The 13398-nt window shown below is 32.3% G+C and overlaps 1 protein-coding gene across 3 annotated transcripts in view; it reads right to left on the minus strand.

Moving 5' to 3' along the window:
* LOC127699108 (2-oxoadipate dehydrogenase complex component E1-like) overlaps positions 1-9304 on the minus strand; it is a 170699-nt gene extending 161395 nt beyond the window's left edge. For all 3 annotated transcript variants that reach the window (XM_052202848.1, XM_052202847.1, XM_052202846.1), the window contains exons 1-7: positions 9148-9304; positions 7409-7523; positions 6753-6927; positions 5795-5899; positions 4693-4804; positions 1366-1463; positions 225-288 (exon numbers count right to left, since the gene is read on the minus strand). In XM_052202848.1, coding sequence (XP_052058808.1) covers positions 225-288; positions 1366-1463; positions 4693-4804; positions 5795-5899; positions 6753-6927; positions 7409-7523; positions 9148-9289 — 811 coding nt within the window. In that variant the 5' untranslated portion in view covers positions 9290-9304. The remainder of the gene's footprint in view (positions 1-224; positions 289-1365; positions 1464-4692; positions 4805-5794; positions 5900-6752; positions 6928-7408; positions 7524-9147) is intronic.
* Positions 9305-13398: the final 4094 nt, after the last annotated feature.

The following is a 13398-nucleotide window of genomic DNA, read 5'->3' on the forward strand; positions in this document are numbered from 1 at the left end:
AGGTCCATTTCCTGTCAGAAATACATTGAAAATATCCGATAGCGCATGGTTTTGACAAAATTATCATGAATTCCTATCTGATTTCCTGATACATTCTTATATTTGATATTCGATTACACGATAAATTTTACATTAATAAAGGGAAGGTTTTTTGTTTTGAAATAATATTACAATAGCCGATATATTTGTTTAGCTGATGGGTAGTTGATGGTGTTAATACTTACAAAGATGAGATAATACATCACCAGTTCCTTTAGCACCAGGTGGCAGTTCTGATTTTCCTTTCATCTAGAAAAAATATACAGATAACTTTATATGAAGCATCTAAGTAAACAAGTCCTCAAAGAACTAATCAATTGTTGATGACAGTTAAAAAATAAATGGAGAATGTGTCCATGGGACACAGATGATGCCCCGCTTGCATATAACGTTAAAAAGGCACATAACGCAAGAACAGTAAAACTGACGCAACACAAATTAAAATTTGATCTGTGTTTTGTGGTAATAAGCATTGTTTATAATTTTTATAACATTTGGTTGAGGCAAACTAAAGTTAGAGAACAGAAACTAATTTTGGGATGTACAGACATACAGACGGACACTTAAAGCCCCCTCTGCAGCGGCAGGGGAATAAAAATTTAAATTGAAAACTGTAAATGTGGATTCATTTATTTTCATTGGTATCAATTTTTGTGGATGGAGAGAAAAAGGCTCTTTCTAGGGTACATAATTTTGGGGTTTCATCATTTGTGTCTATAAAAGTATCTTAAATTTGTATTCCGGCCAGTATCTAAATTTGTGGTTTTCTTCTACCCATGAAATCAACAAAAAATTGGTATCCAACAAACATTAATGGATACACACTAGTTGTATTAAATTTTATAAATTTATTTCTCGAATTCTTCCCCGATTTATCCTTTTCCTGACCTGTTGATTATTTTTATTTAATCAACTTGTGGTTCATTTGATCTCAGTTCTTCATTGGTTAAAATTCAATTTATGACGTCAAATGTTCTTGCTTTCCTCTGAATTTCCTATTGTGACGTCATGAAAAAAAGCAAACAATGTCTGATGATGTCACATAGAAAAAACACATCTTTTTGCAGATGATTCGAATGTAAGGATTAAGATTGTCTGCATTTCGCCTAAAAATAATTAGAGAAACAGATTCCATCGGCAATCCTCGCGTTTTAAATATGAAAATTAAACTGTCTCTAGTGGATAAATATCATATCACACTCGATGCAGTGGTAAAATCTATATATCAATTTCTTAGATTACTTACATCAATATACCAATAAAATCATGGGAACTGAAATTTTTAGATATTAATACCTTGTATTACCATTAATTAATATATTTTACCTTTTGAAACATGATTACAGGTGGGAACTTCAACGTGCAGGTAAGAAAATTCAGTCTCCCTCTGTGAGGCATACACATAACAATATGTGATATGTCATCTGAAAAAAAACAGTGCATACAACTAATGTAACCATATATATAGCATAAGCACTTGTATGGAAGACTACATTAAAGAAGCGTCAAATGCTGAATGAATGACATTAATCTGCTTTACATTTTTTATGTTAGACTCATCTTAACTAATGGTGCAAGTTTATAATATCAAATTTGTATTTCAGTCTGTGTAATCATAGAAATCATATATAAGAGCAATTTATTACATATATATACTGATATATCCCACTGATAGATTATTGTTGTATTATTTGGAGTGGTTGTGCTAAAAATGAGCTAGTCAGAATAATAAAATTGCAGAAAAGGGCTGCAAGACTTATTTTAGATGCTGATCCACTTTCATCATCAGCTCCACTGTTTAAACAGCTTGGGTGGATGACAGTAGAGAACAGAATCTCATGCCACAAATCTGTTTTGATGCAGAAATGCCTTAAGAATGAAGCCCCTGTATATCTCACTGAAAAATTTAAAGAAATGCCAGAAATAAACCAATATTGTTTGAGGAATGTGTCTTGCAAAAATTTACAAGTTCCAAAAGCCAAAACAGAGCTGTATAAGAAATCTTTTATATATTCAGGATCTATTTTATGGAATAACTTACCAACATCCCTGAAAAAATCAACCTCAAGTACAAGCTCATCAAAAAAGATTTAAACAAGAGTGCACACGCTGAAATGTCTCGCCTTCTTTACTAATCATTGATATAATGTTGATAGTCCTAAATATAAAGCTTTATTACAACTGTCACATAAACTTAACATTAACCAAGTAACCTTAACATTGACCAATGAACCATGAAAATGAGGTCAAGGTCAGATGAACCATGCTAGGCAGGCATGTACAGCTAACAATTCTTCCATACAACAAATATAGTTGACCTATTGCTTATAATTTAAGAAAAACAGACCAAAACACAAAAACTTAACACTGAACAATGAACCATGAAAATGAGGTCAAGGTCAGATGACACCTGCCCGCTAGACATGTACACCTTACAATCATTCCATACACCAAATATAGTAGACCTATGGAATACAGTATAAGAAAAACAGACCAAAACACAAAAACTTAACTATAACCACTGAACCATGAAAATGAGGTCAAGGTCAGATGACACCTGCCAGTTGGACATGTACACCTTACAGTCCTTCCATACACCAAATATACTAGACCTATAGCTTATAGTTTCTGAGATATGGACTTGACCACCAAAACTTAACCTTGTTCACTGATCCATGAAATGAGGTCAAGGTCAAGTGAAAACTGTCTGACGGGCATGAGGACCTTGCAAGGTACGCACATACCAAATATAGTTGAACTATTGCATATAGTATTAGAAAAAAAGACCAAAACTCAAAAACTTAACTTTGACCACTGAACCTTGAAACTGAGGTCAAGGTCAGATGAAACCTGCCCGCTAGGCATGTACACCTTACAATCATTCCATACACCAAATATAGTAGACCTATGGCATACAGTATAAGAAAAACAGACCAAAACACAAAAACTTAACTATAACCACTGAACCATGAAAATGAGGTCAAGGTCAGATGACACCTGCCAGTTGGACATGTACACCTTACAGTCCTTCCATACACCGAATATACTAGACCTATTGCTTATAGTATCTGAGATATGGACTTGACCACGAAAACTTAACCTTGTTCACTGATCCATGAAATGAGGTCGAGGTCAAGTGAAAACTGTCTGACGGGCATGAGGACCTTGCAAGGTACGCACATACCAAATATAGTTATCCTATTACTTGTAATAAGAGAGAATCTATCATTACAAAAAATCTTAACTTTTTTTTCAAGTAGTCACTGAACCATGAAAATGAGGTCAAGGACATTGGACATGTGACTGACGGAAACTTCGTAACATGAGGCATCCATATACAAAGTATGAAGCATCCAGACCTTCCACCTTCTAAAATATAAAGCTTTTAAGAAGTTAGCTAACGCCGCCGCCGCCGGATCACTATCCCTATGTCGAGCTTTCTGAGACAAAAGTCGCAAGCTCAACAAAAATTACTTGTTGGAACATTAAGAAGCTGTGTAATTTTATATGTATAATAATTTTCACACACTTACTCAAACTTAAGATATTGTTGAGGTCATTTGAATGATGCCAATACTATATGAATTTGTAATTTTTACCTGTTTTGAAAAGTTGTATATTTCATAACAATTTTTTATTTCATTTTTTCATATATGTGTGTTTGTTTGATATTTTGTAATTGTTTGTTATATTTCATTGTATTTCATGAGGGCCTCAGGGAAGATTAGTTTTATAGCTAACTGTGTAACCCTCTTTAAATAAAGAATTATTATTATTATTATTATTATTATTATTATTATTATTATTATTATCTATTATTATTATTATTATTATTATCATAAGCTATGGGAAAAGTGTAATAAACTTGTTTCTTTCTTAAAAAAAAACACTTTGTCTAATTTAGCCATAAATTGATCAGCATCTCTGTCTAATGTATAACATGAACACCGGTTATCTGACAAACATCAGTGCTGGCAGTATAAATATGCAACATTAAGGTAAATCGGTGTCTTCCGCCAACTTTGTTTGTTAAAAAGCAGAAAACAATCGGCTTAGATCATTAATGAAATGTGTAAATTTTGAGAGGAACGTATAATGTTCATCTAAATAAAGAAAATTGTGTGTTTTATCTTATTCTGATAACTGTTTTTACAAATACAGAATATTTTTGTTTGATTAAAGTTTTTTTCAACTTTGCCATATAAGGGGAGATAACTCAGATAATGTAACTTTTATAAAGGAATATGTGATGGAATTTACCTGTTTTGTTTTGTAGCAAGAAAACAAGGCCTGTGACCCTAATTTTCATTTTTATTTTCAAAAAGCACATTATACAAGCTATCTTCTCATATTTTATCTTAAAATTCTATCACACAAAATTGGATTTTTCATGCATAATCCATACAAAATCTGACAATTTTGCACAACCTGTAGCTTGAAAAAAAAGCCTAGTGACCCATACCTTTTATTATATTTTTGAAAAAAGCATGATATGAACTACATTTTGGCAAATTATCAAAAAAATATATGGATTATAATTTAGACCCCTATCTACCTTAAGTGTTGATTTATATAAATACATTTAATCAAATGTCATGTTTTGATTCAATTGTGAGCGAAAACAAATGAACCAAACCTGTTGTGAGAATTTACCTTGTGCACTATGAGAGAATATCTCATCAAAAATAGCCATCATACTTTCTCCTCCTTCTCCACCATATCTCTTTACTGTAGTAAACTTATTGGCAAGGAAGTGGTCAAAAGCCTGAAAAGTTTAGTAAAAATGCAATATTTCTATTCCTTTCCTACTGTAAATTCAGAAATTATTGTGTGCATTAATTATTACCACTTTTGCAGATTGAATAAACATGAGTTATTAATTGTTGATATTTCAGAAAAAGCTTCATACAGATATATGTATCAGATACCAGAATGCGAGTTTCTATTATTGCAAGACTCACCCAGTCATATTGTTCGCATTGATAAAAACATTGCAATAACTTCAGAATTTACATGCAGTAATTAACATTTGAATTAGAAGACCAATTAGTTTGATTCTTTTTGTTCTTTTAATCAGACATTGAATTCTATACAAACCCCTAAATCCTGACAGGGAGGTATACAATTAAACATGTTATAAGACAGGGATTCAGTTTACAATCAAAGAAGAAGGGGTTTATTCAAGACAGGTTTCCAGTTTAAACAGAGTCCATTATGTGAAGAAAAAAGAATAAGCACACTAATGGTGCATTATTTATCTACTTGATAATGGATCTATTTCAATTCAAGACAGAACTTGCTGCCCCAAGTCTTGGTCCGTAGATTCAATATTTTTTTATAGTGACTGTGTCTCAAAGCACAGAGTCTCCCAAAAAAGGTTGATTTGCTTCTGAGAAAAACGAATCCTTTGGGAGGACTCCATTTTTGTAAGAGAAACTTTTCTGACATTGAGAAGTTAAGTGTTATCTAGTATTACTATAAGACCAGTATCTTATTTGAATAAATCCTTAAAAAGGCATGTAATATTTGCCACTCAATATTAAGTAACTATCAATTATTTCTATTTAACATCCATAAGAATTGGACTTCCTATTTCCATAATGCAAATTCTGGAAGGATTTTTTGCTTGTACATGTATATCTTTCTGGGATAGGCTAGGATAATATTATATTCTTTAAAGTGTTACTTGACAATAGTGAGAAATATGGTAAAAGTGTCTTCACAAAAGTCATTTCTTTTTGTATAAGATACGAACCTGACATTTTAACATTAATTTGGCCAAGTCTGCTTTCCTCTCATCAGGTATCAATGATTTTCTCTGAGATTCAAATGTATGAGCAAACCATTCTCTTTCTTCTGTCTAGAAAAAAAAATATGTAAAAACACCAAGTGTTTTGTTATTATAAGGAAGCCATGTAATCATGCAACATACTTTCATGGTTTTTGGCCATAGATTAAGAAGCAAAATAGATTACTGTGGATTCATTTATTTTCGTGGGTACCAATTTTCGTGGATTGAAGAAAACTTGCATTTTCGTGGATATTTAATTTCCTGGTTTTGCAAAAGTCTGCATACAGTCCTATAGAAAATTAGTAATTCGTTGAACATTTAAATTTGTGGTTCCCCTCTGACCACAAAATGCACGAAAATTGGTATTCAAGGAATAATAATGAATCCACAGTACATTGTTGTTTCTTTTGTCAACTATCATTTAGGTATATTTACACTGTTTACAAAACTACCGGTAGGTACCGGTAAAAATTAGTATTTGCACAAAAATTGATGAATATTGTCCTGAGTAGATTATAATATTAACCATCCTTGCCAGTGCCAATAATATTTTACTAGGGATAATATTCACATATATTCATGCAATTACCCTATCATTGTATGGCAAAACTTTTAACATAACAAGAACGTTATGTTTACTTATTGAATGATAATTATAATGTTACCATTTTGAAGAGATATTCATTATTGACACACAAACTTTTGGTTAACTTGTACCTGGTATAACAATGTTACAAAATAAATTTAAACATTGTTTATGTTAGTTTATTATACAATCTGAATGCTGATTTCAATTTTTAAAAATAGAAAGAAAATGCCACATTCAAATAATCTATATATATAATGTTATGACCTATTTATAAATATAGACAACCAAACTAATTATGAACCACAAAATAAAAATTCTCAACTAAATCCATACCTGCAAATAATCAAATTCCACAGCAATGGGTCCACAATAAATACTCTCTAATGTATCTATTAACTGGGCTGTGTTCAGTTTTGTTGCACCATTATTCAAAATTCCATTTACATCAAACTGATTCGTTGAGTCTTTAGACAATCCATAATTTGATAATTCTACTTCTGGTGCACCACTGAAAAATACTGAACAGGTTTACGAAACATTCTGATTAATTTGCAACATACAAAGACCTAAATACATGAACCAAATAATTCTCTTTAATTTATACTAAAATTAATGTAAGATAATTTTGTTGTTTTTTAATTTTTATTTTCTGCAAATTAAAGTGAAGAGCTTCCATCTTGCTTTCCAAATAAACCTATGTTTCCTTCATGCTATGAACACTCAATTAAATATACAGGGTCTAAAACATTTTGATGTTGATCTGACTCTTAAATCAAAATTTGTTTAAAAATAAAATGTCATGCACACGCATATGCATTTCCTGTGTGCATACAAAAGTAATTCATTTACTATGTAGAAATCATAAAATGGAATATTTATTACCAAATAGTTTTTCAACTGCATGGTATACAGTACTGTTCTTGTTGACGGTCAGCTTGTTAAATGGGAAACAATTTTTTTAGATATCTATATAAGAAGAAAATACAAACCATCGTTGTTGAAGTCCTAAGGGATCCAAAGTTGCCTTTTTATGCCCATGTTTTCTGTATGCTTCCGTCAGTCTGTAAGCTTGGAAGTTCTCACTAGTAACAACATTCTGTGTCACTACAAATTTAAAGATTTTTCATGGAAAAGGATTGAGACAAGCAATACACATAAAAGTCACATCAATTCATATCTTAAGACATGTAAGAGATCTTTTGGTGTTTTTTTAAAACAAAAAAGTAAAAGAGTCTGCATTTTTGTTTATTTTTTAAGACGAGAATAAAAAAGTGGAGTATTCAAGTAGACAAATTTCAATTAAATTTGTTTTCCCTAAAAGAACAAATATCTAAATGCAATGGAGGGTATCTAAATGCAATGGAGGGTATCTATATGCAATGGAGGGTATCTATATGCAATGGAGGGTATCTAAATGCAATGGAGGGTATCTAAATGCAATGGAGGGTATCTATATGCAATGGAGGGTATCTATATGCAATGGAGGGTATCTATATGCAATGGAGGGTATCTAAATGCAATGGAGGGTATCTATATGCAATGGAGGGTATCTATATGCAATGGAGGGTATCTATATGCAATGGAGGGTATCTATATGCAATGGAGGGTATCTATATGCAATGGAGGGTATCTATATGCAGTATATTTTTATATAAAAAAAAATGTTAGGGTGAAGTGTATTTAAAGATAGAAATAAGTTGTAACAATTTTGAGAAGTAAGACCATTTGAATAACATGATATGATAAAAGGGGGGGGGCGCATTTGTATGAAACGGACACTTACATGACTTATGCATTTCTAAAAGGGGTCCTTTAACTTTGTATTCTTATATTCTTCAGGCATTTTCCTTTAAAAATAAAAATTATGCAAGATGCTGTATAATCCTGATGAAAATTAATTTAATATAAAATTTCTCTTCTTTCATTTCTGTAAGCAGAATAGTATTGCCTATTCTTTAATTTTCCAGTTATTCTTTAAACTTTTACATGTTTTGCACTCCATCATTCTGTAAACTGCTCTCTATACTCTCATTCATCAAAAAGTCTGTTTATATATATATATCTATGTTGGCGTTTGGTTTTTTTGCACTTCAGTTTCTGTTGTTTTGTTGTTTTTCTCTTGTAGCTTATGTGTTTCCCTCAGTTTTGGTTAGTAACCCAGATTATAGGCGGATCCAAGGGGGGGGGGGGGGGGGGGGGGGGGGGGGGCTAGGGCTGGATGACTGGAGCGGACCCCCCCCCCCCCTTTAGGTCAGTCAGTGGGCCCCCCTTATGAAAAGTTCTGGATCTGCCACTGCAGATTTGTTTTCTCACAATCAAATTATGACTTTTGAACAGAGGTATACATACTATACTGTTGCCTTTATCATGTTTATTTATATATCAATCCTTTTGAACATTATTTTAAACCAATTAATTTAGTTCATATGCAGGCTACCAAAAAATTAGTATCATATAGCACTGATCCAGGGGAGGGGGTTATGGGGTTGGAACCCCCCTTTTTTTAATAACGATCAATGCATTAGAATGGGGAAGTATAGTAATCATCGGTTGAAAACCCCCTTTCAAAAATGGCTGGATAAGCCCCTGTATTGCACCTAGGACTAACTTAATATAATAGTCCCAGGTTGCACAGATTTACACTGTAAATCACACACCTCCAGTTTTAACCAATCAACGAACAGTTTCAGAAACATTGTATCCTTGAAAACTTAAACACATTTTGTACCTTTTTCGGTTGACAAACGTGATTGTTCTTTCCTTCTATGCCCATAAATTCCATTTTCTGAGTGATATAAAGATGTGTTTGCATATGCTGATCGGAATATCCGTGGGGCAGTGTGAAGTCTCCACAACGTTAACATTGACATTGTTTTCGTTCTGCAGCTTTCCTGCCTCAATCATTAGAGAGCTTTGAAAGACAGGTGCGCGAAAATTTTTGAATCGATCGCGAACTACCGAAAGGTTATGATTTTTTTTTAAAATACCGAAATATAGTTCACATTCATTGGAAATATTCTCATTATGTGTCACATAGTGCTAGTTAGTCCTATGAGACATACCTTCGCTTTTCACTTTATCCAACGTTTTTAATAATAAGCTGATATTTTCATTTTTTCAGTAATTTTTTTTTTTTTTGCGTAATACGGTAATCGGACGAGCTTAAGATTAAAAGGAAAAGAAAAGAAAAATAGAAACTGGCAAAATAAATGAAAACAAATTACGAAACATAAGAGAAAATATATTAGGACATGAAGTGACCGTAGATTTAATTATTGATTGTTTGTTGTATTACGTCCAGCGGCAAATATTTCATGCATGTTAAGGACGAACCTTAGATTTATATTGACATATATATAACTGTTGATCTACAGTACATATGTTAGGTACAAATTAAAAGATGAAAAGACAATAGAATAATTGTAGACTTACACTGAGACTACCAAGTAACCTCACAGACACCAGCTTAAAAATAAGGTATATCATATAGGACTTTTTTCAGAGAAAAGTGCCTTTGCAATACCTAATAGGACTTGAAACCAAGCTGAGACTACCAACTATATTTAAGTATTCTCAGTTAAAATTTAGAATTTTTTCTCTATCATATTTATGAACCCGTAAATTGCTTTTTTTTTGCACATTTCTCAGTTTAAATATTGGTCTAATATCCTTATTAACTTAACTCCTCTTATCACTGCCTTTTGATATCAATAAAAAAAATATATGATCATATATGACATTGAAGATATGGGGTGGCATGGGTAATTTTTATTTCCATGATTGCATTAATATTATTAAGATGTTATTTTGGTGTCCAAAGTCGGAGATTTCCCCCTATTTTCTGCAAATAATATCTAATTCAAAATAAGGTGCATTATATTATAGCTTTATATAGTTGGAAAGAACACATTTCATCATGTTCATAGGGGCGTTACGTCTATTTTGTATTGGATTTTTATTTCATAGTTTCTTCGAAAAAAAACATTGAAATATGCATTTTTTCAGGCAATTTCGCTAATTGTCTCATGTGAATCACTGATAATTGTGACCCAATTATTGATTAATTATTGATCATATTCATATCCATTCACATGTTTTCGTCATTAACATCGTTTTACTAGTATAAACTGGATATTAAACAACCGCACAATAAACCATATATAATCTTACATGCTGTGGTATGACCTTTTCAATGCAACTATATGTTTGTTCCTGTGATCATGCTTACTCATATAATAAATCTTTACATAAATTAGAAAAAAAAAATGGCTCTGATCCTGACATCCCCTATACCATTTTAGTTTTATTTGGCTTTATAGGAACTTTCTAAATCAACAAATATATGTTGCAGGGAGGGGAGCATAATATATATATTATAAATTGACAGAATGCCAAACATAGATTACAACACAGCGTCAAATACAAAATGTATTTGTATAAAGCTAAATATTTCCGAGAAGACAGAAGACCTGGCCATGATGCCTGGATGCTTCGATCATTTCTTTTGTGCAGAAATATTATGCTACGAAGTTCCCGTTTGTTATATGTGTATTGTCCTTTACCTTATTGTCATGGTTCAGCTACTGCTTGAAAACAAATTTTAATTTTATGGATTGATAGTGATCAAGTTTTGGTCAAGTCCTATCTAAAGTACTATAAGCTGTAGGGCACTGTATTTGGTGTATGAAATTATTGTAAGGTGTACATGTCTGACTGATAGGTTTCATCTGACCTTTACCTCATTTCATGGTTCATTGGTCAATGTTATTTTTGTTTATTTGGTCTATTTGACAGATACTATAAGCAATAGGTCAACTGTTTTTGGTGAACAGAGTAGTTCTAAAGGTGTATATGTTTATGTGGCAAAATGTATCTGACCTTATTTTCATGGTTCATTAGTCAATGTTAAGTATCCATTGTTTTATCTGTTTTCCAAATACTATGAGCAAAAGGTCAACTTACTATACTTATTAAAATTGGGAATATAAATGGGGAATGTTTCAAAGAGACATCAACCCAACCAAAGAGCAGAAAACAACCGAAGTCCACCAATGGGTCTTCAACACAGCGAGTGTCTTCAATATTCTCCATGGAAATGAGATGTGCTAATGCTTATACAACTGCATACCAATCAACATTGGCCGGCCACTAATAGTTCCCCTTAAACTGACCTAATCACAAACTAATACATGTAAACTAAGCCAAAGTTTCAAAGTCAATAGACCATGACTGAGGGGCGGGGCCAAATAATCTCCATGGAAATGAGATGTGCCAATGCTTATACAACTGCATACCAAATATCATTGACCTACCACTAGTGGTTCCCCATAAACTGACCTAATCACAAACTAATACATTTAAACTAAGCCAAAGTTTCAAAGTCAATAGGCCATGACTGAGGGGGCAGGGCCAAATAATCTCCATGGAAATGAAATGTGCCCATGCTAATACAACTGCATACCAAATATCATTGACCTACCACTAGTGGTTCACCACAAACTAGACCTAATCACAAACTAAAACATTGTTGACGCCGCCGCCGCCGACACCTGAAACAGCATACCTATGTCTCGATTTTTGACTCCGTCAAGGCGAGACAAAAATTGTATGAAATGTTTGTAATGTGTACATGTATGTTTGGCAGGGTTAACCTGACCTTGACCTCATTTTTATGGTTTATTAGTCAATCAAGACTTTTCATTGTCAATTTTAAGTTAGCATGATGTTTGTTTCTCAGATACAATAAGCAACAATCAACTATAGTTTGGTTTATGGAAGGATTGTAAGGTGTACATTTCTGCCAGGCATGGTTAATCTGATTTGACCTCATTTTGTTGGTTTATTATTCAATCAAGACTTTTCATTGATATGTTTGTTTTTAGATACTGCAAGCAATAGGTCAACTATATTTAGTGTATGGAATGATTGCATGGTGCCAATTTTGACCATGACCTTTTGATCCTGTTTCATTGGTCAATTTTCAATTTTGGTAATTAGGTCTGTTTCTTGGATACCATAAGTTAACTATATGTGTTGCATGGCATGATTGTAAGGTATACATGTCTGTCTGACAGGGTTCATCTGACCTTGACCTCATATATATTGATCATTGATGTTTAAAATTAACCAAAACTGAAAGTAAAATCTTCATATTACATTACAAATTCAATGTTAAGTACAGCAGCTAGACATATCAGCATGTGCACCCTTGTACATGCATGTATATAACCTTTTGCCTTGAAAATACCTTTTCTGATTTTTCAGATCGTAAATCTTTTTCTATGACTTTTTCTTGAGTAGAATGACTTCTATAGATGAAAGGGGGGCAGTAGATTTAGTCGACAAAAACAGTTACACCTATTTTTTAACGAGTTTTCTTCTTTCAAATTTTCTGTTCTTTTAAAAATACACTTGTAAATTGGAAAAAAAATTGCAGTCATATAAAAATCAATCAAGCGTTCTCAAAATTTTTTTTTCAAGGTTTGATAATTTCCCTTATATCTTCTTTTTTCGTTCACTGTGAAGAACATTGTTGAAGATTCAAGTTGAGGACCATTTATCAATGCAGTGCTTTTACAAAAAGTTTAATACAATTTCTTTGACAAAGAATATCATTGGATTTAATATTCAAATTAATTATAGATTGGAAGCATATTTCTTATATTTAGCTGCCACAACCACTAAAATCAACATTCATATCTTTTTAATATGAAATAATTATCCTTTTCTATAGGAAGTTTGAACAATATTTGAATTTCTACAGAAAATTTTAAGAATATACCAAAAGACAACTCCAATCCTTCTTTTTGGACATTATTGATAAAGGAGACAACAATAAAATGAATGGTAGCTGTCAAGAAACTCCTCCTCAAAGCTAATATGGACAATGTGTTGTTTGTTGAAGTTTGCCTATGTTGTTAATTTTTCAGACAAGTCAGATGTTAATGGTTAAAAGTAACCTTATGGTCTAATTCTGTTA

Source organism: Mytilus californianus, unplaced genomic scaffold (assembly GCF_021869535.1).
Source record: "Mytilus californianus isolate M0D057914Y unplaced genomic scaffold, xbMytCali1.0.p SCAF_4, whole genome shotgun sequence".
Classification (NCBI taxonomy): domain Eukaryota; kingdom Metazoa; phylum Mollusca; class Bivalvia; order Mytilida; family Mytilidae; genus Mytilus; species Mytilus californianus.